This window comes from Paracoccidioides lutzii (assembly GCF_000150705.2).
Source record: "Paracoccidioides lutzii Pb01 unplaced genomic scaffold supercont2.27, whole genome shotgun sequence".
NCBI lineage: Eukaryota > Fungi > Ascomycota > Eurotiomycetes > Onygenales > Ajellomycetaceae > Paracoccidioides > Paracoccidioides lutzii.
The window spans coordinates 67,108-90,572 of record NW_015440973.1 but is presented as its reverse complement, the minus strand read 5'-3'; the positions used below and the strand labels follow the sequence as shown (position 1 = coordinate 90,572).

The following is a 23,465-nucleotide window of genomic DNA, read 5'->3' as shown; positions in this document are numbered from 1 at the left end:
TTTTTTTAATTTTTTGTCAAGTGAAAACTGAGAGAAAGAGAATGAGAACAAACAGCAGACAATAAATATATGCAAGAACTTGGCCATATGCACCAGGCAATGTGAAATAGAAAGAAATATAAGACAGCAAAAAGAACATTTGAGTTATTAACTCAGAACAGAATACATAAAGAGGAAAAAACAGACTGTTGGGAATGTATAAGGCAAAGAGATATACAAGAAAGCAAATGAATTATAAATGCAAAAATTGCTTCTGTTTATTTCTGTTCTTGTGTTTTGTTTGTGTGTGTATGTGTGTGTGTGTGTATGTGAAGAGAACCCGGGAGTCTAAACAAGAAACAGAGGGAGGGGTGTTTGATTAGGTAACTAAACTGTATTAAAAAAGTAACAATATGAGAGGTTAGGATTTTCAAAAGTTATAATGCTGGAACACCAAAAGGCTCAGAGAACTCATATCTGAGAAAATTGTTCTCATCAGAGCACTCTTGAGAGCCAGTAGTGTTGATTTCAAGTCCATTAACATCAGAGAAGGCATCTTGAAAGAAGGATGAAGTTTCGGACCCACCACCAATTTCTTCAGTAAGCATGTCACCGCTGTTGTTCGTTGAGCCAGAAACAAGGTCACCCGGACCCACAGCGATTGCAGCTTGGTCCTGGAACGCTCTATTGTCCCCGGGTGAAGGGATAGACGGATCAGTCAAGCTGGAGCCCGAAGTTGTCATCGATCCAGCTGAAGTCCCTCGCGAAACTGGGGATGTTTCATTGGCCGGTGTTTTGAACAAGGGCGTTGATAGATGGGCTTGGATCGGTGTACGATGGATGGGGGCATCAGAGGTCTCATTTTCCATCTCCTGGACTTCACTGGATGGAATGCAGTTGCTTAGATCATGAGCATTGGCAGTGGGACAAATGGCGTTACTGTTTGTCGTCGAAGAATTGACCAAGCAATGATTATTCCCACCCCAGGCATATGCAGTGGCAGAAGTAGGATAAGCGACAGGGGTTGACAGTCCCTCGGCTGGAGATTTGACGGGAGAAGACTGAGAATAGGGCGTACAATCTAAAGAGTTCATGCGAATAACCCTATTTGCTCTGTAGTGGGTATCTAGGTGGCGAGGGCGAGGTTGTTGGATATGCTGATAAGACTGCCGGCGCATATTTGGCGATAATTTGTGGAGATTTGAAGCTTCTTGCCGTATGTTTGGAGACGCTTGCAGTACAGCGTGATATTGTTGTTGGGTATTTGAATGTGGTCGCATCGAATTGCTGGCCTGTTGCTGGGCTTGTTCCAGATGCTGCCACTGTTGTTGTTGTTGTTGTTGTTGTTGCTGCTGTTGCTGTTGCTGTTGCTGTTGCTGTTGCTGCTGCTGCTGCTGCTGCTGCTGCTGTTGTTGTTGTTGTTGCTGTGGATTGCGATGCAGTGGGTAAGCAGCGAATGAATTTTTAGGGTGAGACTCGGGGCGCATGGGAAGGGCAGTTTGTTGCAGATGTGAGAGAGCGAGTGCTGGGTCCGAGGCCACTCGACGGTTCATTCTGTGGTGTTGGTCATCAAAACTGGTCATTCTTTGACGTTCATACACAGAGGTATTCTGGACAACGGGGAGCGAGTTGGATCGTGCATGGGATGCTGCTGCTGCTGCTGCTGGGCTGAAGGGATTGTTAAACATTCTTTCCACACCTGGTACTCCTGTGAAATGATAGGTAGCCGGGTCGTAAACTCCCTGAGCAGCTATCGAGCCCGTCTGGTATGGGCTGTGCAGGTGACCATTGAGGGGTGTGAAATTAGAGACTGGGTTGGCTTTGCCAAAATTGGCGACCATATACGGGTGTAAATGAACGTCCAGCGACTGAGACCTCAGCTGGAGGCTGTCGATGTGGCATCGACGTTTGCGCCCATGCTCGTCGTCCAATTCATCATACATCTCTTCCCTTTCAACGGCTTCCATGGTAATACGCAAACCCTTGCCCGTGCGCTCCTTATGGACCTCTGATGCGCGCAATGCAGACTCAAAACTAGCTTCCATGGTCCTGTCCCCTCTCCTCGAAGCTGCAATGAACGCCCTGTAATCTTCTGTTAGACCTCTGGGCGGAAGGGGGAAACGCGCCAGACATACGAGTTCCTGGAGGAGTCACGGGTAGACGACGAGAACGACTAACCTTTCTCTGTTTTCCAAACGCCTCTTGATATCCTCCCTCGCTCTTGCTTCCTTCTCCTCTACAGTCTCGTGTTTCTCGTCCATATCCTTAGCCTCCTTCTGATCTTTACAGCGAGGTGAAACGGGAGAAGCCATGGTCAACGAGTCACCGCGCGGTAAGTGATGATGTGACTGAAGCTGTGATGTAGTCTGTGCTTTTAATTTTTAATTTTTTTTAAATATATTTTTTTTTTAATTTTTTTTATTTTATTTTTCGATTTTTATTTTTATTCTTTGTTGTTGTTGTTGTTGTTGTTGTTGTTGTTGTTGTTGTTGTTGTTTGTTTATTCAACGACGAAAGAATGAAATGCCAGTAGCATACGGGTAGCCCAAGGGATGATTAAAGAGCAGGCTCTCTATTTGATTCAAGAAAACGAGCAACGGCACGTAGCGTACGTAGTTGGGAAACCAAATGAGAGAGGAGGTTGCAGTAATATTTTTGCTAAGAATATAGATAGAGACGGCGGGGAAGGCGCGAACAGTAATTTAAAGAGGTGGAGCCCGTATTCCGAATGTCATATCATATATGGAAGGGTTTTTTGAAGAACGATCTGTCCCACTCGCAATAAGCTCCACTGTGGACTCGGGAGATCCGCTGCGAAATCTGATAGAGAGATAGCGAAGGCGAGGGGCGGAAAGAGTTATGTATGTATTGGGGGAGGAGGAGAGGAGGAGCGGTGCAACGTTGCAAGAGTGCAAGAGTGCAAGAGTGCAAGGGTACAAGAGTGCAAGAGTACAAGAGTACAAGAGTACAAGAGTGCAAAAGTACAAGAGTGCAAGAGTGCAAGAGTGCAAGAGTACAAGGTTGTTGAGTGGAGTGGGGAGTGGGGAAAGGGCGAACTTGAAGAAGAAAGACACCGCCAACAACAAACCTTGGAAGGCTGGTTCAGGTTCCGTCGAGGAAAGGGCCCGGGGAATAACAGAAAGGTCGCGCCCCCGAAAATGGATTTCGCTAGTGAGAGACCAACTCATAGACTTTGCTGGGGAACCACGGTTCGCAGGGGAGCTTCTACCTAGGCCCAAATGGGCCTGTTGCAGCGGCTTGGTTGGCGCGGTGCTCACTGGGCGCCCACGGCGGGGGAAAAGCAAGTACCGCCCCTCCGTTAGCAGGGAAGAAACGCTTTGTGTTCTGATAACTATATCATCACCCAGGTACTCTGTATACTCCAAAGCAGTTTGCAGGTATCGTGCGGTAATGTGTGGTAATGCGGTAATGCGGTAATGGAACTTCGGACCCGGCCGAGGACAGACCAAAATTCTATGCAACAAGGGTGAAAAAGCTTGCTGCGGAACGTATGCAAGGGCCCAGATTGCGTTGACTTACGGGAGACGGAGGGAGTGGTGTGTGTGTGTGTGTGTGTGTGTGTGTGTGTGTGTGTGTGAGGGGGGTTCACTGTGGAAGATAGAACACCTTAAATTCCTTTTCCCCGTGCGCAAGATGTTTCTCTGTCGACCAGGTAAATCGTAGTAAATCGTGATTGAAGAAGGGTAAATTAAATTAAAATAAATAAATTAAAAAAAAAAAAAAAAGAAAGAAAGAAAGAAAGAAAGAAAGAAAGAAAGAGTAGAAAGAAAAAGCAAAAAAAGATATAGATGGGGGGGACCATGCAACTACAAACCATAACTCTAGGTAGGGCTCCAAGATATAAAAAGACGTTCTGTCACTATGTTTTAAACGATGTTGGTGGCATGACCTTCAACCTAGGTACGGAGTCTGCCGAGTACCAGTACCTCCAACTGTCCAATGTCCCCAACACCTCACTTGTTCAATGTCCAAATGTCCTTTCCCATCCAATCGTCGGAATTAAGGACGATCTCTTAGGGACCAAGGGACCCCGGGGGGGGGGCGCTTTGCAAAACCATTACAATTTAGGCCCTGAAAAACCGGCCATGGGCAGGGGAATCCAGCACCAGCACTGGACGACCACACTCACGTCTGTTTCTTGCGCCACCATATGGTCCCATTCAGACAGGATGGTACAGTATACGAGCGGGGGACCTTTTTTTTTTTTTTTTTCCTTTTCCTTTTCTATTCGTTTCGTTTCGTTTAGTTTAGCTTCTTTTCTTTTCCATCTTTTACCCTGGCCCTGTCCTGGCCCCCTGTCCTGCCAACTGAGCTCTGATAGTTGGATCCAGCCAGTCAGAAGCCGGGAGAAAGAACCTATTCCTAGCTGCTCAGAATCTGAGACCAGAACGAGGGTGTTTCTGTTCCAAGAGTTATTGGATAGCTACTGGACATTGAAACAGTTGTGTACTCCGTATGCCTGGTGCCTAGGCACAGGCAGAAAGTCGGCCAAACAGAGTCCGTTGTCCAGCCCGTATTGATTATTCTTGGAGTTGGCAGCCGTCCGCAGGTGGAAATGTCCAGTCGAGGCAGGCAGGCTCTGGTCCACGGGTTGAGGTCAAAGTTTCCTGTTTGAGCCTCGCGACCCTCGCTTAGACTTAAGCTCGGGCTAAGCTAGGCCTAATATAGGCTAGGCGCTGCTCGGGTAATTTGGGTGGTCTGGGCTCAATGCCAAGGCTTTGGTAAGCAGGGGGCTATGCCGCTTGGGAATTAGCTCGATCTGCCCCTCCACCTAGTGGCTGATCACTTGGGGTCAGGCCACTGACGCCAATTGCTTGTCCGGCAAAAGCCTCGCGCAGCCACGCTCATACGCCTTCTTAGTGCTCGCTAATTTGCTGCACTCCGTATGTTCTAACTTCTGAAGCAGTGTTTAGATTCCTCAGCATCCAAACTAAGGTACTAAGGTACCTGCCTAAGGGGTCGGTACCTAGAAAACCGCTTAACCTACCTTAGTTACTCTGTAGGATACCCTCGTTATGACTTATCCCTATTAGGCTTCGACTCCATACACCTAGGGTATCCACCACGGTTGCTCCGTACATAGCGCTTCATTTCCTGATGGTCGGCTGTCCAAACGGTCCAAAATCAAAAACTACAAAACTTAACGGAGAATTCTTTTCCAGGAGACCTACTTCCGCATTTAGGCGAGAAATATGATAAAATACCAAAATTGAAAAACAGGCGTCGAGAACCTTACAACTTTTATCCAATAATAAATAACCTTCTCTTTCCGGCGTCTCTCCCAAGGTTTAGACCGGTTGCCCTTTTTCTTTTTTCTTTTTTCTTTTTTTTTTTTTTTTTTAAACCCCTTCTACGCCTACAGACCTAAGCTAAACCAGCTAGAAAGCTAATAATAATTGCATTTGCATGTGGATCGTTGGATTCCCTGGACCCTGAATACTTGGTTTTAACCTTGATCTTCAAAGTGGCTACTCCCAACCGGGTAATCCTGGACTGGCTCAGAATGTTCACTTTGCTTTTTCCTTTCCTTTACGGGCTGGAAAAGCGGGGTTATATTTCGGGGGGATGTCTGCTCGAACTCGGGATCGGAAAAGCATTGACCTTATTGGTATTACCACTCCTCCCAATAGACGCCTTGACAATAGCAATAGTGCGATGTTGGATGCGATCTTTCGACGGCGAGATTAAAGCTGGGCTTGCTACCAACCACTGTTACATAAGATACACGTTGGGCGGAGCGCAACTATGTAAAACCGCTCAATTAAGTTCACCAGTTGTGTGGAGTCTTGTATCCTTCCTTTCCTCCTTGGGAAATTTCAGCAATGCCTCAACTGCATGTGCTTCCACAGCACGTGCGGGGAAATGGCAAAGAAGCTAGAGATTACTCCTTCAGTATTGAATCTTCATGATCATATATACCTATTGGTTCATGCATACTCCTTGATGAGTCAGTGGCTGGGCAGTGTGTGTGTCAGCTACTGCCCGCCCAATCTACACAGGAACCAGCGGGGAAAAACAATCCAAACAGAAAGGATGTTTGCGAAGAGTACACTGGGATTCCACTGCCCACAACGGAGTATTTAAATTTAAAAATTACTTGGCAGTTGTTGTCTGCAGGTACCAACCACAATCTAACTGCAGATACACGACATCATCCGGCATTCGTAGCGTGGCCTACCCTACCAACAATCAAACCTTTTACTTTCGAGTATTTGCCACAGTGGAATAGTTATTATGTCCAACGGTCCAAGCATTTGGCACCCCCTACCAGTTAGCTGCTAATCAATTCTTCACATGTTTCAATTTTCTGTACGTGGGTTTCTCGGGGCTTTTCTAAGTTTTTCCTTTTTGCCTTTTGGAATTCAAAGTTTGTCTATAAAGCCAAAAATAAACAGAGTTTTGCGAATGAAAAACATAGTTAACTAGTTGGTTATTATAGACTAACTAAACTAGGTTAGTTAACTAATTAACTCAGTTATTGGGGCAGTTTAGTCAAGCCAAAAATTTGAAGCTTTCTCTAATTAAATGGGGACTTGTTATTTTCTCATTCAAGTTTCCAGTGCAAGAACTTCTACAAAATAATCTAGACAAAGATCAAGCTAGAATTATTCATACATCCTTGATCAGTGATAACATAAGTTGGATGGAAAGTTGCGCCTATGTATAATGGACATTAAGTTGATAATGGCTACCATGCGTACCGAACCGGTCTAGGAAAATAAAATTGGAAAATATTGTTCCAGCTTTTGGAGCCGCATCTTTTGAGTGGGGTTAACTCCGGGATTATTTTTGATTTCTCCTTTTGTCTGTTATTTTTTTATTTTTTTATTTTGGACTTCCGTCGACTAACCAGTTCTATGCGCCTTGTGCCGGTCAACAAGTGGAGAAAGACGGGCCGGCCGGAGGACCTCGGAAAATCATCCCCACACGGAATCGTTTCTGTTCTGATGTATCACCACGTTCTTTACTTCACCTCATGTGGAACGAGGCACATGGAGAGGTCCAGATTCATGCTTTGAAACAAATCAGACGGCGTATCACAAGTGACTAAGATAGCAATACTTCAATTTCGGCAGTTAAAGGTCGGCATAATTTTTAGCTACACTCTAGCAAATATGACAGCGTACGCTGCAGCGCTTAAGCACGAACGGTGCATACACGGGATGTTGAATACATGCAATAAGAGCATCGTCACTCTTCACATGTGGTTTGTGGAGAACTGATGTCTCTGTGATCAGTTTATAACACTGCGCAGAGTTAGCAGAGGACAATGCCTGTTCTTAGCAGCTACACGTAACGCAAGGTTTTATGGGATGAGGGAAAATTAACCAAAAAAAAAAAAAAAAAAAAAAAGGAAAACGATATTATCCTTGGTGTACACCGATTTTCGCACGTTCTCTTGTTCTCGAATACCTACTTGGTTCATGGGGTACGCGTTATTTGTGCAGGAACCGCTCGCGACGTCATCGTGGTTAATATGTGACACGGTCTAAGGCATTCGGGATCTGCTCTGGAGGTGGAGGGATCGACATCCGAAAGCGCACGGTCTATAGCATAGAGTTTCCCAATTGTTTGATAGTCGTTCGCACAGGCATACAGTAAGTTAATATGGTCCGGGATAATAGAATTTGATGAGGAATCAAGGACAGTCAGCCCAAGGAAACACGGGAAGTTACCACAAGAGGGAGAATTTAACAACTGTTTGAAAAGGGGAGATTAGTAAAGATTAAAATGACGAACTTGATAGCACCTGGAATTATAACATAGAGCTAAACTACTCAGCTCGAGCTAGCTATACATTAACCCGGGCTTTAGATTCTGATTCCTTTGCTATATCTATTTCGCTTCTCTTCCCATTATTCTGCTTCCTTCCCTCTCACCGAAGTTGGTGCAAAGAAGGTAATGGCCCACAAAAAGAATCAAGCTATGCCTAAAGGAGGTACCCGCCCCTGCTCTTCTTTTAACTCCGCTCCCAGTTTATAAGAAACCTTATATCTCAACTTAACCGAGTTACCGCTCCCGGGGGGTATGCCGTTCAAGTGCATTTCGAGACGTACTCCATCCTGCTGTAATGGCGCTAGTTGACGTCCAGACTGTGGTGTAAGTTGCAAGGTATATGCCTGTCAAGTAGATGATAACATTAGTTTACGCGGCTCTGTAGGTCGACAAACTCCAATGTGGCAAAAGCGGGAGAAAAGAAATGGGGACATGGAGGAAGGGAGGGACGCGGGAAGCGCAATTCACCTTCTCAATTGCGACTTGGAAGTGGATCTCAGAAATGGGTTGGCTGGTGTTACTTGAAAAGGAGACTACCACATGTATCTTCTGCTCCCCTGCATTCCGACTTGAGATGAAATCAATTCCGATAGATGATTTCAGGACTTGTACCTTGCTTGTACTAGGCGGGCTATCCTCTGGAAGGGCCGAGGCAAAGGTCCATTCATCATCCCCTGCAGTTGATGTCGGCGCTGTCGTCTGGGTAGCTGGTTGAGACACAGGTTGAGCCAGGTCGAGGATGGCTGCTGATGGTGAGTGACTAGTTCCCATAAAGCTTTGAAGTTGGTTGAAAGGCGATGAAGTCTGGGAACGTGCCGAGACTAGAGATGCAAATGGGTCTGCTGGCGGAGGTGTGGCTGTTTGTCGCTGTATTGAAGTTAGAAGAGGTGCAGGGGACTGTGTGTTTGATACTGAGACAGCAGTGGCGGAGGGACTGGGGTCGTTAAACAGGTTTCCGGAAGGTTTTGATGTGGGCGAAAATCCGGGGAGCGCCAAAGGGCCTGCCAAAAATGTTAGTTTGACAAACACTACATAGACCATAGGCGTACTTACTCGAATTAAAGCCATATCCTAGGGATATGCCACCATGCTGTGGTTGTGAATTATCTTGAAACGAAAGACCAAGAAGGTCCCCCTCTGAAGATTTGGGAGCTTGGGGCTGAGATGTAGTAGCGATTGTACTACCATTGGAACTGGGTTCTGCATCGGCGCTAAAATCGATTAAAGAAAATTCATTATCGGCAGTCTTCTTGACGCCTGTGCTTGTCCCCAGTGTCCCCTTGGGAATCTTGGCAGCAGCATCTAGATCACCTGATTTCACCAGCTTATAGCGTTGGATTGTCCGATGTATGCTATCGTTGATTTCAAGAAGTTTAGCAACAGCTTCTGAGTCGTCTGATTCATCCTCGCACATTTTTTGGATTTTCGGATGGGCGCTTTGTAGAGCGTTGGCGAGTTCCTGAAGTTCTCCATTAAGTTCAATCTCATTTGTTCTATTCGAGGTATATCGTACCTCAAACACGTCCCCTTCATTTATTTTATCACCCGGCTTGTACCTCTGGAGCATTTCCTCCAGAATCTTTGCCTTTTGTTGGACCTTGGCAACCTCTTCAGCGGCCTTTGCCCTATAATCCGTTTTATGTCTCGTGTCATAGCCTGCCATCACTTTCATCAACCTGTTGGCCTCCTGTAGATCTTCAGGGCTCCCTCTTCGAATGAGTTCTTGGAGCTTTGCTGATTGGGCGGTCCGTTCCTCTTCTTCCATTTCTTCTGCAGATTGAAGATTCTAACCATATGGTCAATATTGCCCTAACGCAACAGGTATTTTTTAAGTAAACCTACATCACTTGGGTTCAAAACTGCGGCATCTTCGCGGCGGATCTCCGGGAACATATAGCCCTTGTAAAGAAGCAGGCGGTGCATATCTCTGATGAAGCCCAAATCCTCCTTGTATCGGGAAGTCTGACATATTGTCTGCCGCCATTCTTCGATCGACTCTAGAATTCGATGTTGTACCCTCGAGGGACGGATGGGGGGTCGTTCCGGAAATCTTCGAACCAATTCATTGAGAAACTCCTTGGTGCTTATTTGGAGATGGAACGGATATCCGCAGTTTTTCACACATATATCAAGAAGCTAACACCACGCCATTATCAGTATCCAACACACTCAAGTGATCCGAAAGCCTGCGGGACATACTGCAAGGGCGAGCAGGGCAACATTTGCATTCCGAGAATTTATGAGGTGTACTATGCTAATAGCGGCTTCTCGAGGGCTTCCCAATTGTCAGCACCGTAGAAGTGGCGGTTTAAAGACCGGAATATTGACTCACGCATTGCCCTTTTTGGAGTTAATTAGATCCGCTACCTCCAGGTTCAAGGCGAGATTGGGTTCGAAGTTTTGTGGGTCGCAAGCATTGTCTACGAAACAGCTTTGTCAAACAAATCCACGCGAATGCATAAAAGTGTTTCTAGTATAATGAGAAGTCGGAGAAAACCTACGGATGTAGCGTTGTAGAGTGGACTGCACGGGTTCAGCATAGACACCAAACCGGTCCCGCGCTGCCATCCGTGCCGATGTTGCCTCCAGATTGGCGGATGGATGAGCAAACCAAACTTAAAAATGGAATTTAAAAGGTGCAGAATAAAAAAAGCAAGCTTCCACAATGGGCTGATGCAATGTGGCAGCTGTTGTGTCGTGATAAGGATGATGATAAAAATCACAGTGTGAGATGATATTCATGAATGGTGGTGAATTCGGGCTACCAGTTTTGAGGTCATCAAATCCACGTGGGGTGAGCCTCATCAAAACAGTCACAAAACATCTTATTTTATCAATCAACTTCAACTTCAACATCAACATATTAAATATATCAATCTATCAATGCATTGCAAGCTGCATCTATACTGAGCATGAAATATACTGGATGGCTAGTCTAGATCCATCCTTCATCAGTTGTGTGTAAATAACAACTCCACTTGTCAACCAACCAAATGGACCATTCCTTTCTTGAAAATGCCTTCCTATTCCACTTTTATTTGCAACGGGTCAGTTATTCTACCTTCTTCACAGCTTGATCTTGAAGCACCATCCTACTATTCGACTAAAACTATGACAACTACATTCTAGTTATAGCCTCAGCTCTCATATGATTCCTATGGACTTGGCTGTCATTTCTTCATAACAGCAAATTTTTCGTTTGGAAACGCCGTATTTTATCACAAATGTTTGCCCTAACATCAAACTTGGTCTCAAAAACTCGTCGTCACTCGACAATTTCTACGGCGACCGAAAATAAACTGACATTTGTTGTTCCATGCTTTAATACCATTTCGCTTGTTAAATACTGCAGAATCGCTACCGAATATATCTAAATCCTATGGGGATTTATGCATTCCCGGTTTTGAAGATAGAATCGAAAACTGGACATCAGAAGCCGGGAAGGAGAGGGCTTCTAATTTCGTTCTAATCTTATTCACTACCGTTGACCTTATGGGAAGAACTTATTTGTTGCCAATCTTGAGTTTCTCACTTCCAGTTGTTTTTTAATGAATTATGGAGAAACAGATCCCTTGCGCCGAATGACATCGTGTCTCTTGGATGGGAAGTTTTCAAATAACCCTGAGCACTGATCAATACACTTCTTGCAGACGCCATTTAACACTCCCAACATATATCTATGCGCAAATAGTCCGATGTACTGGAAATAACCGTTTTATGTGTTTCTTCCCTATTCCCACAGTAAGCAACCGCTTCAGTAATCCATGGTATCATCTTCGTTCAAGGCATGGACTCAGGCGTTTCATGGAAAAGAGACCCCCGCATTGATTGGAAAGTTATCAGTTAACCGATGCGAGATGGAGTTTCTTTGGATCGCAATCCACCATCCGATCCTTAGTTTTCTTAGTTACTAGTCTTCAAGGATGTTCGAGAAAGCTATCTACAGTTCTCTATTCTGAATTGATTTCTTCACGGAGGACTACCCGAAACCATAGTGTTAAGTTCCTGAAAATTGGGTTCCTTTTAAATTTAATTACCAGGTCTCTAACTAACTCAAAGATAGGCGAAGCAATGTGGCACGCTTGAAATGTCAAGATGGTTCAACGAAATGGCTTAAAATTAAACTTATACGGTGCTTTAAATTAGCTCACACCTTGGGCAGTATATATTTATATCATGTTTCAAAAGTTACATACCTTGAATAAGATATTCTGAGAATATGGCAAGGAATGTCTGAATCACAGCAACGTGGCATCAACGCCGAGAAAAACCTCATACCATTCGGACTGATTCCTTTAGAGGTTATTCTTGGATGTCTTCAGATGATTCCCCAACGAATTCTTTGAAGAACCAATGTTTCTGTCTTGCCAAACACTACCTGAATATGGGACACATTCTAGGGATTGCTCAATGCGTCAGTGGGGGAAAGTGATTCGTCGTGGTTGCATTAGAACGTTTAACACCGTCGTTTAGGCTATCAACTCAATTCGTTCGGGATGTGGAAGGGTAGGGTATTAATGGATGTGTGACACGTTTTCCCTATTTTTGGAGCTGGCACGCCCAGCAAAGCTCCGGAGAACCAGGTGCAAAACCTCGCGCTACACTTTTAATCCATTGGACTGAGAAAGTGGAGAAAAATCATATGCAAAGCTGCGAAGCCGCAGAGCATAAGTACGAGGGATATGAATATCAATATGCTTTGAATTCAGCATCATCTACCCGGTGACATTTAAATGTTGAACTGGGAGAAGGAACAAAACTATGTGAGGTGGATGACTTCAGGCGGTGCTTCAGAGTTACCACACGGACCTTAATATGGGTTGATTTATTAATGGTCTCACTGTCTCACATAGAGAGATGATGTCAAGTATGGCGAGATGGGCATTATGATTTTCAGCATCAACTGAGCTGATACAGCACGGAGGTTTCTCCATTCATCCTACTTGGCCAGAATCGATGGAGTCTACGGAGAAAAAGTGATGATACGCACCACCATGATATTGCTGGAGTACATACTACTGCAGCTGTGATTTCTCCCATCTCGGTTCTAATTTTTAAAGTTATTACAGATTCCCTTCATGACATTCTTTTGCTAGTTAAATATCTGTCCATTGGCGCTTTCTCCAAACCAAAAATAAAAAAAAAATAAAAAAAAATAAAAAATAAATAAATAAGTAAAATAGATAAATAAAAATAAATAAAATAAAATCAAGTTTTTATTCTAAAATCATCTACAAAATTCTTTCACTACTGTCAACCCAACTGTTTGCAGATCTCAATCAGTCTGACGCAGATATTTTAATATTATTGACAGCCGAATATATGATTTGAAGCATCAACATCTATCTTCACGAAGTATGCTAGGTAGGCAAAAATAGTGATTGGGTATGAGGATACGGAGCAGTATACGTAAATATAAACGGGACATTGGCCTGTTAGAAGTTACAGACAAACAAACTCCATTGGATTGAATAGAATGATCAGTTTGCTCTCAACTACATCCCCATATTTTAAAGCGTTTTACACTGTGCTCTCGTAGTAGTGACGTCATGATACGCGGAATTAAGTTATTCCCACAATGCGCCAACTCTAACGAGGTTTTGCGAATTCATAGCTGCAAAGCTGTCATTCTTGCAACTGCAAATAGCTCCATATCTATATCTCCCAACTAAAACCCCCTCATACAAAGAATGGTTCGACATAAAAAAGACAATTTTGGGAAAAGAGGGAAAAGTAATACCTACTCACGGGCCCGCCAACGATTCTCACGGGATCCCGCTGCTGGTGACAACGACCCGGACGCGCCCAAGAAATTCCCATTTAAGGCTGCCTGCTGGGACCTAGGCCATTGCGATCCAAAGAGGTGTTCCGGGAAGAAGTTGATGTACCATGGCGTTATGCGCGAGCTTCAGATTGGGCAGAAATTTGCAGGTGTGGTGATTTCGTGAGTTTATAATATCTACTACCGTTCTTGCTGATTTTATATTTAATGCCCCTATATATTTTACATGATTGGTTTCGCTGACTGCATGTCTTTGTTTCAATTGCTAGGCCGAATGCGAAATGCACACTTTCCCCTGCCGATAACGAGTTAATGGAACAATATGGTGCTGCTGTGGTGGAGTGCTCGTGGGTGAGGACGCAGGAAGTCCCCTGGTCGAAAATCGGCGGTAAATGCGAGAGATTGTGTAAGTGGTTTCTGTCTCCGTCTGCTTCCCGTGGTACAATTTGCTTTAGCTGTAATTCCCTTTTCCTTACAATTTTGCTAGTGCCATACCTCGTCGCTGCAAATTCGGTCAACTACGGACGTCCGTGGAGGCTAAACTGTGCCGAAGCACTGGCGGCTGCCTACGCTATATGTGGTCACGACGATTGGGCTGCGGAGGTTCTAAAGAAATTTTCGTATGGGAAAGCGTTTTTGGAAATCAACTCGCAGCTGCTTAAAAGGTATGCTGCGTGTAAAACGGAGGAGGATGTGAAAAATGCGCAGGAACTTTGGCTGGAGAAGATTGAGAGGGAGTATTCTGCAAACCGGGCAGAAGGGGAAAAGGACGATATGTGGACTGTTGGGAATACAAATAGGAGGGATGTGCCTGATTCAGAAGATGAAGATGGTGAGGGTTCTGGAGAAGAAGATGGGGAAGAGGAAGAGGAAGCCAGGAATTCTACGAGGAACCCATACATGCTACCTGAAGAATCAGATGATGAGGAAGAGATGGCTGAGTTACGGCGGAGAGTGCTGAACTCGAGGCCGTTTACGAATACTATGACAGATGAGGATGGTTCGAAGCCGCGGATTGAGAAAACTACGCGGCTAGTTGCTGAAATAGACGCGGGCCCAACGCGGGGTCTAGATGATGATGATGATGATGATGATAATGACCGTGCTAACGATGACGACAAGGACGACGATGACAGTAATGGAGACATGGCTTTTGACGAGATCATCAATGCCACCACTGTTACGGACCGGACGGGGATTCTTGCGAAACGACGGAGATAACAATAATAGAATTTTTCTTTTCCAGATGCCTTTTTACATGCACTATTTTTGGCCGTAATAAATTTTACATTTGGGGAATGTTGTACGCTAATTGCTGTCATGATCAGGAACATATGTGGCCTGCACCCTATCCATTCCTGTACTTCACCTAAGTACCTGTGAATGTGCATATCCTATCAGACCTCCCTGCCAAGAGATATCAGTGATTACGTGACATTCTTCTGAGCGCATCAGAAGTAACTAAACGTATTTCACCACTAACTTCATCACTTACTCACGTGATATAGTGTAGTTTATGTTGGAGCCTAGGCTTCCTATTATGGACTAGCGCACCGCGCAGTAGTATATAGTATCCCTGAGATAGGCTACCAATACAACCACTTTAGATGTCCAACAGGTTATGGCTTGAATAGCTTGTTCTTTCTTTTTTGAAGAGTCTTCTGCACACTACTTTTTCTTCTTCTTTTATCTGAGATATAAAATGTCTTGTGTGGACTGCATCATTGAATTGCAGTAAGAATTTGACAAAAAGTGACTGTTTTAAAAGCTTTAATTATGAGAAAAAAATTAAATCAATAGAATATAACAAATGTTTTCAAAAACATGAACTGCAGAATTATTGAATACCTTTGCAAACAACAACATGAATAGAGATGAATACAATACATCTACTCCTGAGCTTAGAGGAGAAACTGATCAAAGAGATGAAATAAATACAAATGAAAGCAATATGAATATGATATAAATGATAATAAAATATATAAAAAAATAAAACAGATAGATAGAAATGCTTATGCAAAGACTAGAAGAAAACTCAGATTTTTTATCAAATATTATTAAGAATTCTATCAAGAACAAAGTTGATGAATTTTACAAAGATGTAAAAATTAAGTTGAAAGAAAAGCATATAGTTATTTTTATTGAAGTTAATTATTTAAAATAAAAGAGCTTTATTCTTGCAGATACTTATTTAATTCAAGTAAAAGATGTTTTCAATAAATAATAAACAGTATCTTCTATTATAGTTTCTCTGAAAATTGAACTTTGAAATAAAAAAATTAAACTTCTTTATATAAAAATTTTTTAATCTTTAAATGTAACTATATATGACTCTCTGAAATTACTGAATGAAGATTTCTATCTCATAGTAACTATATGAAAGAATTTTATTCAATGTTATATTATATCTCATACAGAAAAATATCTTCAAATCATTAAGAAGTTAAGAGATTTATAGCTTAAAAATAATAATTTTCACATCTATATAGTAACTTTTAAATATCTAAAGATAAAATTTATATCTCTAGATAAAAATTAAGTTAAGAGTATTTATTATAATTTATTTATATTAAAACTAAAAAACTGATAATAGAAATTTATTAGAATAAAGCTGAATAATTTCTATATTATTAAGTAAAGCTTTATTTAGAATTTGAATTTTAATAAATTAATAAATCAATTGATTATTCATATTACTATTACTATGACTCATCTCAACTCATCTGCTGTAAATATCATTATTAAATAATTTGATAAATCTTAATATTATTACTGTGAGAATATAGAGTATATTATTAAACACTACTAGTTCAAGAATTCAAATCTCATAAGTACTAAATAATAGAAATATAATAAGAAGTATATTAAAATATTAAAAAATAAAGATAAAAATTATCATAATTTCAATCTAGATACAGATGAATAGATATTCATTTGTCAGCTATATAAGCTATATAAGTGAATATTAAGATAATTTCTAAGAGACGAGTTCAGGAAAGACTTTATTTATATAGTTCTTTTTTTTAATATTATTTTTTATATTTATATATTATTTATATATAAGGTAATTATGAGATTGTGTGATGTCAAGTATAATATTAAAGCTCTTATACTAGTTTCTTATCCTTATATTACTTACCATACTACTTATCAAAGCACTTTAAAATCAGATTCTCTAGATTCTCACACTATTTATCATACTCACTTACTAAAGTATTTATTTTCATACTGTTTATCAAAGCACATTAGAATCAGCACCTTTTATAAGATCAATATTATCTTAAAATTCAGTATTCAGAATCAACACAGATCAGCATTTCTAAAAAATCAGTTCTTTAGTATCAGCGCTTTCTGAAAAATAGAATCAGCACTTCATGAAGATTCAGATTACTATATTACTAATTCCTTATTTCATAGAAGATTAGAGATAAAATCTATTACTATTTATTCATATATATAAATACTTTAAATCTTCAAAAATTCTTTGAGAGATTCAGTGATTAGCTATTATTCAATCTTACATATATATTTCATCTATCACTATCTTTTTTCCTTCATAGTGCTTATAGTGTCTATATATCTACTCTACTACAATTTTAGTTATAGAGCTTTTCATGCTTTTTTTTAACATTTAATTCATCTATCTTAGTGTTTTTACAAATTGACTATTATGTTATTATTTATACAGTTGTAATTTCTAATTGTGTTGATTTATTCTATATTATTATATTATTTTTTTTGAAGTCTAAGTATACTTTCATACTGGTAAATTATTATCTGCTTTATTTGTTAGATAGTTATTCTTTTTTCAAGTCTTCAGCTATTTATCTAATTGTTTTGAAAGCTCTGCTTTTATTGAATTTATAGTATAAAATTTTTAAATCAAATGCAATAATCTCTTTAGATTTTATATTAAATATTATGTTAAATTTTTATTTAATTTTAGTTATTTTATTTAGTATTAAAGCTTTTTATAGAAGACACAGCTTGCTAAAATATTCTTAACTTTTTACTCATTTTTTTTTTATATTTTGATTGATTCTAATATCTCATTTAGTTATTTTGATAAAGAGTCATTTGCAGCTTTCTATAATTTATCAAAAAAGAATATTAAGTAAATTTTTATACTATTTAATAGTCATAGTCTGTAGCTGTTATTAACTTTCTCAATAATCTCAAAAGACTCTTTATTTTGCTTTATAAGTTTTCTGCTAAGATGTTGAATTCTATAGTTCTTAAGTAAAAAAAAGATCTTATTTTCTACTTCAAAGTTTGACTTCTGATGATACTTATTGACTTATAGTTTCATGATTTCTTATATCTTTTTCATATTATCAACTGTTAACTTTCAGATTTTCTTTATTTGAATAATATACTGCTGAGCATCTTATTGTTTGAACTTTTCTTCTCTAAATAGTGTCTTTGACAGTGACTTTCAATCAAAAAACATTTGAAATTCATATTTATAAGCAGTTAAAAAGAGTGTTATCTTAATTGATTTATTTATCAGAGCTTCAATTATATGATTTATCATTAGCAGTTATTTATTTCAGTTGTCCTGATAGTAGTTTATATATAAATAGAGTTTAATTATTAGATATTGATTGACAATCTTAGTTTGACTATTTGTTTATATGTAATAAGTTGATAAAAGCTTCCATTTAACTTTTAATTATCTGATAAACTCATCTTAGAAATCTGAGATGAATTATGATTTATAGTCTGATATAATTAAATCTGATACTTTATAGTATTCATAGTAGCACTTTAAGAACAGTTTTATCAGTTCTTTATTATCTACCTTTCTTATGATAGAAATAGATATAGACTTTTTACTTAGTCAATAAATAATCATCAATATTATACTATGATCTCTTTTCATCATAGAGTTATTTATGAAGTTTATTGATATATGCTATCAGACTCTGTTGAAAATTAATAATGACTTCAATAGCTCTGAATTTTTATCATAAGAGATCTTTATTTATCAGTACATTAGATAATTATTTATATACTAATTAATATTCTTGATTCAATTATTTCAGTAGTATCTTATCTTTACTAACAAGTGTAGCTTTTCTTTCTCAGAGTGTACTATTAGTGACTGCTCATAAATCTTCTATAGAAGATATATTTGAAGAGTAAAATCTTTTTCAATTGATATTACTAATTGCTTTTCAAAATATAAAAGTTCATTTATTAACTCTCAGTGCTATTCTCTCTATTATATTTTTTTATATTATGATCTCAATAATTCTTTCTTTATATTTCTTATCTTAACTTTATTAAAAATATATATATCTACATCTAGAGTCTTAATCTCAATAAATTTCTTGATAATCTTTAAATTCAATCTTTTTAATTTGAGAAATAGTTATATCTAAGTGCTTTTGCTATTTTTCTAAACCTCTAACTAACTCAGCACATTTACTAGTGTATTTTAACATTCAAACTGATATTAAATTAAAAAGTAAAATTGAAAGAGAAACTCTGTTCACTATATTTATTGAATATTGAGATTCTTAGTTATTATGAAGTACTCAAGAGCTCAATAATTAGTCAAAATCTTGAATCTCTTTATTCTTTGAAGGTCTTTCAGCTCAGTGTATCATTCTATTACAGCGTAGCTACTTATATATAAATAAAAGTTGATCTGCCCTGCTACACTTTAAAGGTTGATTCGTTCTAACCTTAATTATATTCAGTTGCTCATGTTGATCTGATCTAATTCTCAACTATTTATATATTTAATTGCTTATTTATTCTTCATTCTAATTCTCAGTTTAATATTCTCATTATAGCTATTTAGTTAAATAGATAAATTGACACTGTTATTTTGTTATTATTCTGACTCTAGCTGAGTCATAATATAATACTAAACTCCTCTTTCTGAAAAAACTCTAGAGATTGAGTAGCAGGCCTATATTTATATATTTATATCTGTGTTAGCTTCTTAGTAGTTGCGACTGTGCTAAATACTCAAGTCTATATCTATATTTATATCTATATTTATATTTGTATCTATGTAAGCTTTTCAGTGATTATGACTATGTTGAATACTCAAGTCTATATCTATGTCTATGTCTATGTCTATATCTGTGACTGTATAAGCTTTTCAGTAGTTGTGACTATACTGAGTACTTTAAATTTTTGTTAATTTTTATCTCTATTATATTTATTTTAGAAGTTTTTTTTACTATTCTTTATCAGAAATTTGAAAGTACTATCAAAAAGTTTTATTAAAATCAATAACTTTTAATTTCAATCTCAATTCTAATTTATTTAAAGTTCTTTTTACTAGATATTAATTGAATTTCTAACAGTCTATATTATTAAATTTGAACGTATTCTCTATGAGGTCAGAGTCTAAGATTGTTTGAATTCTTCAAAGATATCTCAATTCTGCTAAAGCCTCAAATATCAATTTGAAATTATCTAGCTCAGCTAAATCTTTTATAAATATACAAGAAATTTCTATATATTATCCTGCAATTAATTTTTAGTTTTTTCTATTCATTCTTGTCACATGCTTCTCAGTTGATCTAGTTGAGTGCCTGGCTCACTCTAATCACTTCAATAGCTCAGCTTGCTTCAATAGCCTGGCTCACTCTAATCACTTAATAGCTTAGCTTATTTCAATAATCTAGCTTACTCTAATCACTGAACAACTCAACTCACTTCAATAGCTTGACTCAATCTGATCAATCTAATCATTATGAATGTTATAACTTTATGTATCTTAATCAGATTCAAGTTAATGCTCTTGATCTTTCAGATGATTTCTCATCACACATCTCATCAAGAAGACTGTTGTGTACACTGTGAATTTAATGATCTTTGAATTGAAGACTGTTAAGCTCAGCGCCGAGACTGGGTTTATCCCCATCACATGATCACGCCCCACATGGGACCTAGCGGATCGGCTGTGACCCAGTCATGTGATCATGTGGGCTGTTTATAATCTGAGCAGACTTTGACACCCCTTTTCCTCATCAATCTTAAAATTTCATTATATAGCAGTTAGCAATGCAGAGAACTTCCTTCTTATGTAGCTCACATTCACTCTCTAACATAATACTAAGGTTCTCCTACCTTTCCACTCAGGTTTCAGTAAAAAAAAAAAAAAACTCAAGTATTTTTGTTGAATTAAAACCTACTAGTTGAGAGTTTAATAATATATTAAATTAACTGTTGAAGACAACAGCTTAATCTGACATCAGATGATTATTGCAGGCTCTCAACCTCTTGAAAGAAGTCAAAAGAACTGATAATACATTCTAATAAAATCAATCAATCAATTATGCATCTCAGTTGAGGAATTCAGAGAGATAATTTATTTAAATAAAAATCATATCTACAATAAGTTAACAATAATCTTCAACCGCATTTTTGATGATGAGAAGGTACTAAAAGATACAGTCACACATCTGTGAATGAAATAGAATGATGCTGCAGCTCAAGCAACTATTAAGTAGAGTTAAATTAATGAGCTCATCATAGAATGTAATGAGTTTAGTCACATTTTGATTCAAATGATAATCAGTAATCAAGCAACAAATCAAAATACTACTTTCTCAGAGAATACAAGGAGATTTGTCAAGATTGATGATTCAAAACATCTCACTGATGATAAGAAATCAAAGTTTGAGCACTGACTTTTCTGCATAAGGAACAAGCTCTGAGAGAATGTCAATTACTACTCTATAGAACATATGAAAATTGTATATATTAAGAACTGAACAGATGAGAACACAGCATATCATATTGCATTTTATATAGAAGAGAATTACTTTGAATGATATCAGACTATAGAGAAGATATTTGAGCATCTCAAGTCAATATATATAAGAATACTAAAAAGCTGAAAAATATCAAAAATAAGTATCACAAGCTGATTATATACAATGAGAATAATTATCATGAATTTATCATAAAATTCATACATCTGGTGAGTGAGATCAAGATTGTCAATAGAGACTACAAGATAGACTTCAATGACAAGCTGTTTTATAATCTTCAGAAAATGATAGCAGCAGTCAATGTGATCATCAATACATATACTAAGTTTTATAATATTTGTATTTAGACAGCTTATATTCTCCAGACAATGAATGTTACTCAAAAGTCAAAGAGCTTATGAGAAAATGAATCTAATACCCTTAAGCAAAACATCTTACAGACTCTCAATAGTCAAACTTCTTCTGACATCTCTACTACAAAATCTTTTATCATGAAGAAAAGTGAGAATACTTATTTAGATATTCAGTGCTACTACTGCAAGAAGAAAAATCACATCACAAGAAACTACTTCATAAAATAAAAATTTCAACAGATGATTATTGAGCTTACAGAGAATAATATTTTTAAGTTTTTATTAAATTCAGAAAAAGAGTAAGTCTGAGAGAAGACTTCATCTTATATAGTTTAATAGTCTATGAGAAGTTTGATATAAAAGAACTTCATTAGAGGAAAAAGCTTTGATATACTTATCAAGTTAATATATAATAAAATTACTACTTCTACAAATTCTCTTGCTGATACTGAAGTGAATGATATAAATTTTATTAATATTCAATATATTATAGAACTGATGAGATTTTTCAATAGAAAGTTTCAGAAACTCTTATTCAAATATCACATGAAGAAATACAATAATATATCTAGTAAGATGATAAACTGCATATTGACTCTAAATCTCTAAGTGAATGATCAGAAATATCAAAATATTTCTCTGTTAATAATAGATCTAGACCAGCACTCTGTCATCTTGAGATAAAAGTGATTGACAGCATAGAATATATGACTTGATGTAAAAAATCTATATCTGATTTGGCTAAGTAAATAGTTTATTCCTAAACAGATGACAGAGCCAGTGTTAAAAATAATATCTCAATCAATACTGAAGTTCTCAGACTTTAAGTCTGAGCATCAAGCAGATGTAAAATAAAAAAAAGATCAAACTGGACAAGAAAATCAGACAGAAGTATCAGACTCAGCTTTATAGATTGAAAGAGATCAGCTTAGTTATAACATTTAAGATAAGATAGAGACTGACATGAGAGGAGATAGCACTACAGATGATGGATATAAACTTCATTAAAACTACTTTCTTTTATAATTATATAAAAAACAGAAGCTCAATAGTCTTTATAATCAGCTTATGTGAAATTGATAGACAGCTTGAGAAGAAATGAAGTTTAGTGAGAGTTGAAAATGAGTTTGATGAGAAGTTGATCAGCAATTTATCGGAATGATTGAAAGACTGAGAAGACTGCTTCTCAAAGAAAGCATCAGATAAACTACTCTCTATACAGAAGAACACTAATTTTAAAATAGAGCTTCAGTCTGATGTTAATCTCATTCAAAGTATTAGATATGCATCTCTATATAAGATAAATCTAGAGAAATTGAAGGCAGTGAAAATTTATCTTAAAGTCAATCTAATAAAGAGATTTATCATCTCAAGTTCAGTCCTCTATACTTTTTCAATTCTGATTACTCATAATGGGAAGAAGTTGTAATTTTATGTCAACTTTTTCAAGCTAAATGCTATAATCAAATAAGATTAATATTTTTTGCCTATAATAAATAAGCTAATAGACTGACTCAATGAAGCAAAATACTTTACAAAGCTGAACATTTGACAAAGGTTCTATTATATCTGAATAAACTCTGAGTCTGAGAATCTGATTATCTTTAGAACCTGCTATAAAATCTATAAATATCAGATGATCTCCTTTGGTCTTACAGATGCTTTTATCTGCTTTTAATAATTTATTAACAGTATCTTCTTTGACTATCTAGATAAGTTTATAGCAGCATTCATGAATGATATTTTAATCTATAGCAAGAACCTGGAGAAGTACAAATAGCAGATAAATTCAGTGCTAGATCAGCTAAAGATAGC

General features: G+C 37.9%; 5 protein-coding genes across 5 annotated transcripts; 3 read left to right on the top strand and 2 right to left on the bottom strand.

Moving 5' to 3' along the window:
- Nucleotides 1-416: 416 nt before the first annotated feature.
- PAAG_07856 (hypothetical protein) lies at nucleotides 417-2,291 on the bottom strand (the record flags this gene model as incomplete). Its single annotated transcript, XM_002790121.2, has 2 exons — nucleotides 417-2,061; nucleotides 2,158-2,291. 2 exons carry the CDS (start codon nucleotides 2,289-2,291, stop codon nucleotides 417-419), a joined length of 1,779 nt encoding a protein of 592 aa, XP_002790167.1.
- Nucleotides 2,292-2,838: 547 nt separating this feature from the next.
- PAAG_12451 (hypothetical protein) lies at nucleotides 2,839-3,417 on the top strand (the record flags this gene model as incomplete). The annotated part of the gene is made up of 1 exon (XM_015847935.1): nucleotides 2,839-3,417. The coding sequence occupies one exon, from the start codon at nucleotides 2,839-2,841 to the stop codon at nucleotides 3,415-3,417; it is 579 nt and encodes a 192-aa protein (XP_015702437.1).
- Nucleotides 3,418-3,800: 383 nt separating this feature from the next.
- Nucleotides 3,801-5,688, top strand: PAAG_12450 (hypothetical protein; the record flags this gene model as incomplete). Its single annotated transcript, XM_015847934.1, has 2 exons — nucleotides 3,801-4,129; nucleotides 5,466-5,688. 2 exons carry the CDS (start codon nucleotides 3,801-3,803, stop codon nucleotides 5,686-5,688), a joined length of 552 nt encoding a protein of 183 aa, XP_015702436.1.
- Nucleotides 5,689-7,919: 2,231 nt separating this feature from the next.
- Nucleotides 7,920-10,344, bottom strand: PAAG_07854 (VHS domain-containing protein; the record flags this gene model as incomplete). The annotated part of the gene is made up of 8 exons (XM_015846352.1): nucleotides 7,920-8,120; nucleotides 8,245-8,777; nucleotides 8,830-9,235; nucleotides 9,290-9,562; nucleotides 9,619-9,912; nucleotides 9,976-10,051; nucleotides 10,109-10,196; nucleotides 10,278-10,344. The coding sequence occupies 8 exons, from the start codon at nucleotides 10,342-10,344 to the stop codon at nucleotides 7,920-7,922; spliced, it is 1,938 nt and encodes a 645-aa protein (XP_015700787.1).
- Nucleotides 10,345-13,466: 3,122 nt separating this feature from the next.
- Nucleotides 13,467-14,779, top strand: PAAG_07853 (RLI and DUF367 domain-containing protein; the record flags this gene model as incomplete). The annotated part of the gene is made up of 3 exons (XM_002790118.1): nucleotides 13,467-13,720; nucleotides 13,828-13,964; nucleotides 14,046-14,779. 3 exons carry the CDS (start codon nucleotides 13,467-13,469, stop codon nucleotides 14,777-14,779), a joined length of 1,125 nt encoding a protein of 374 aa, XP_002790164.1.
- Nucleotides 14,780-23,465: the final 8,686 nt, after the last annotated feature.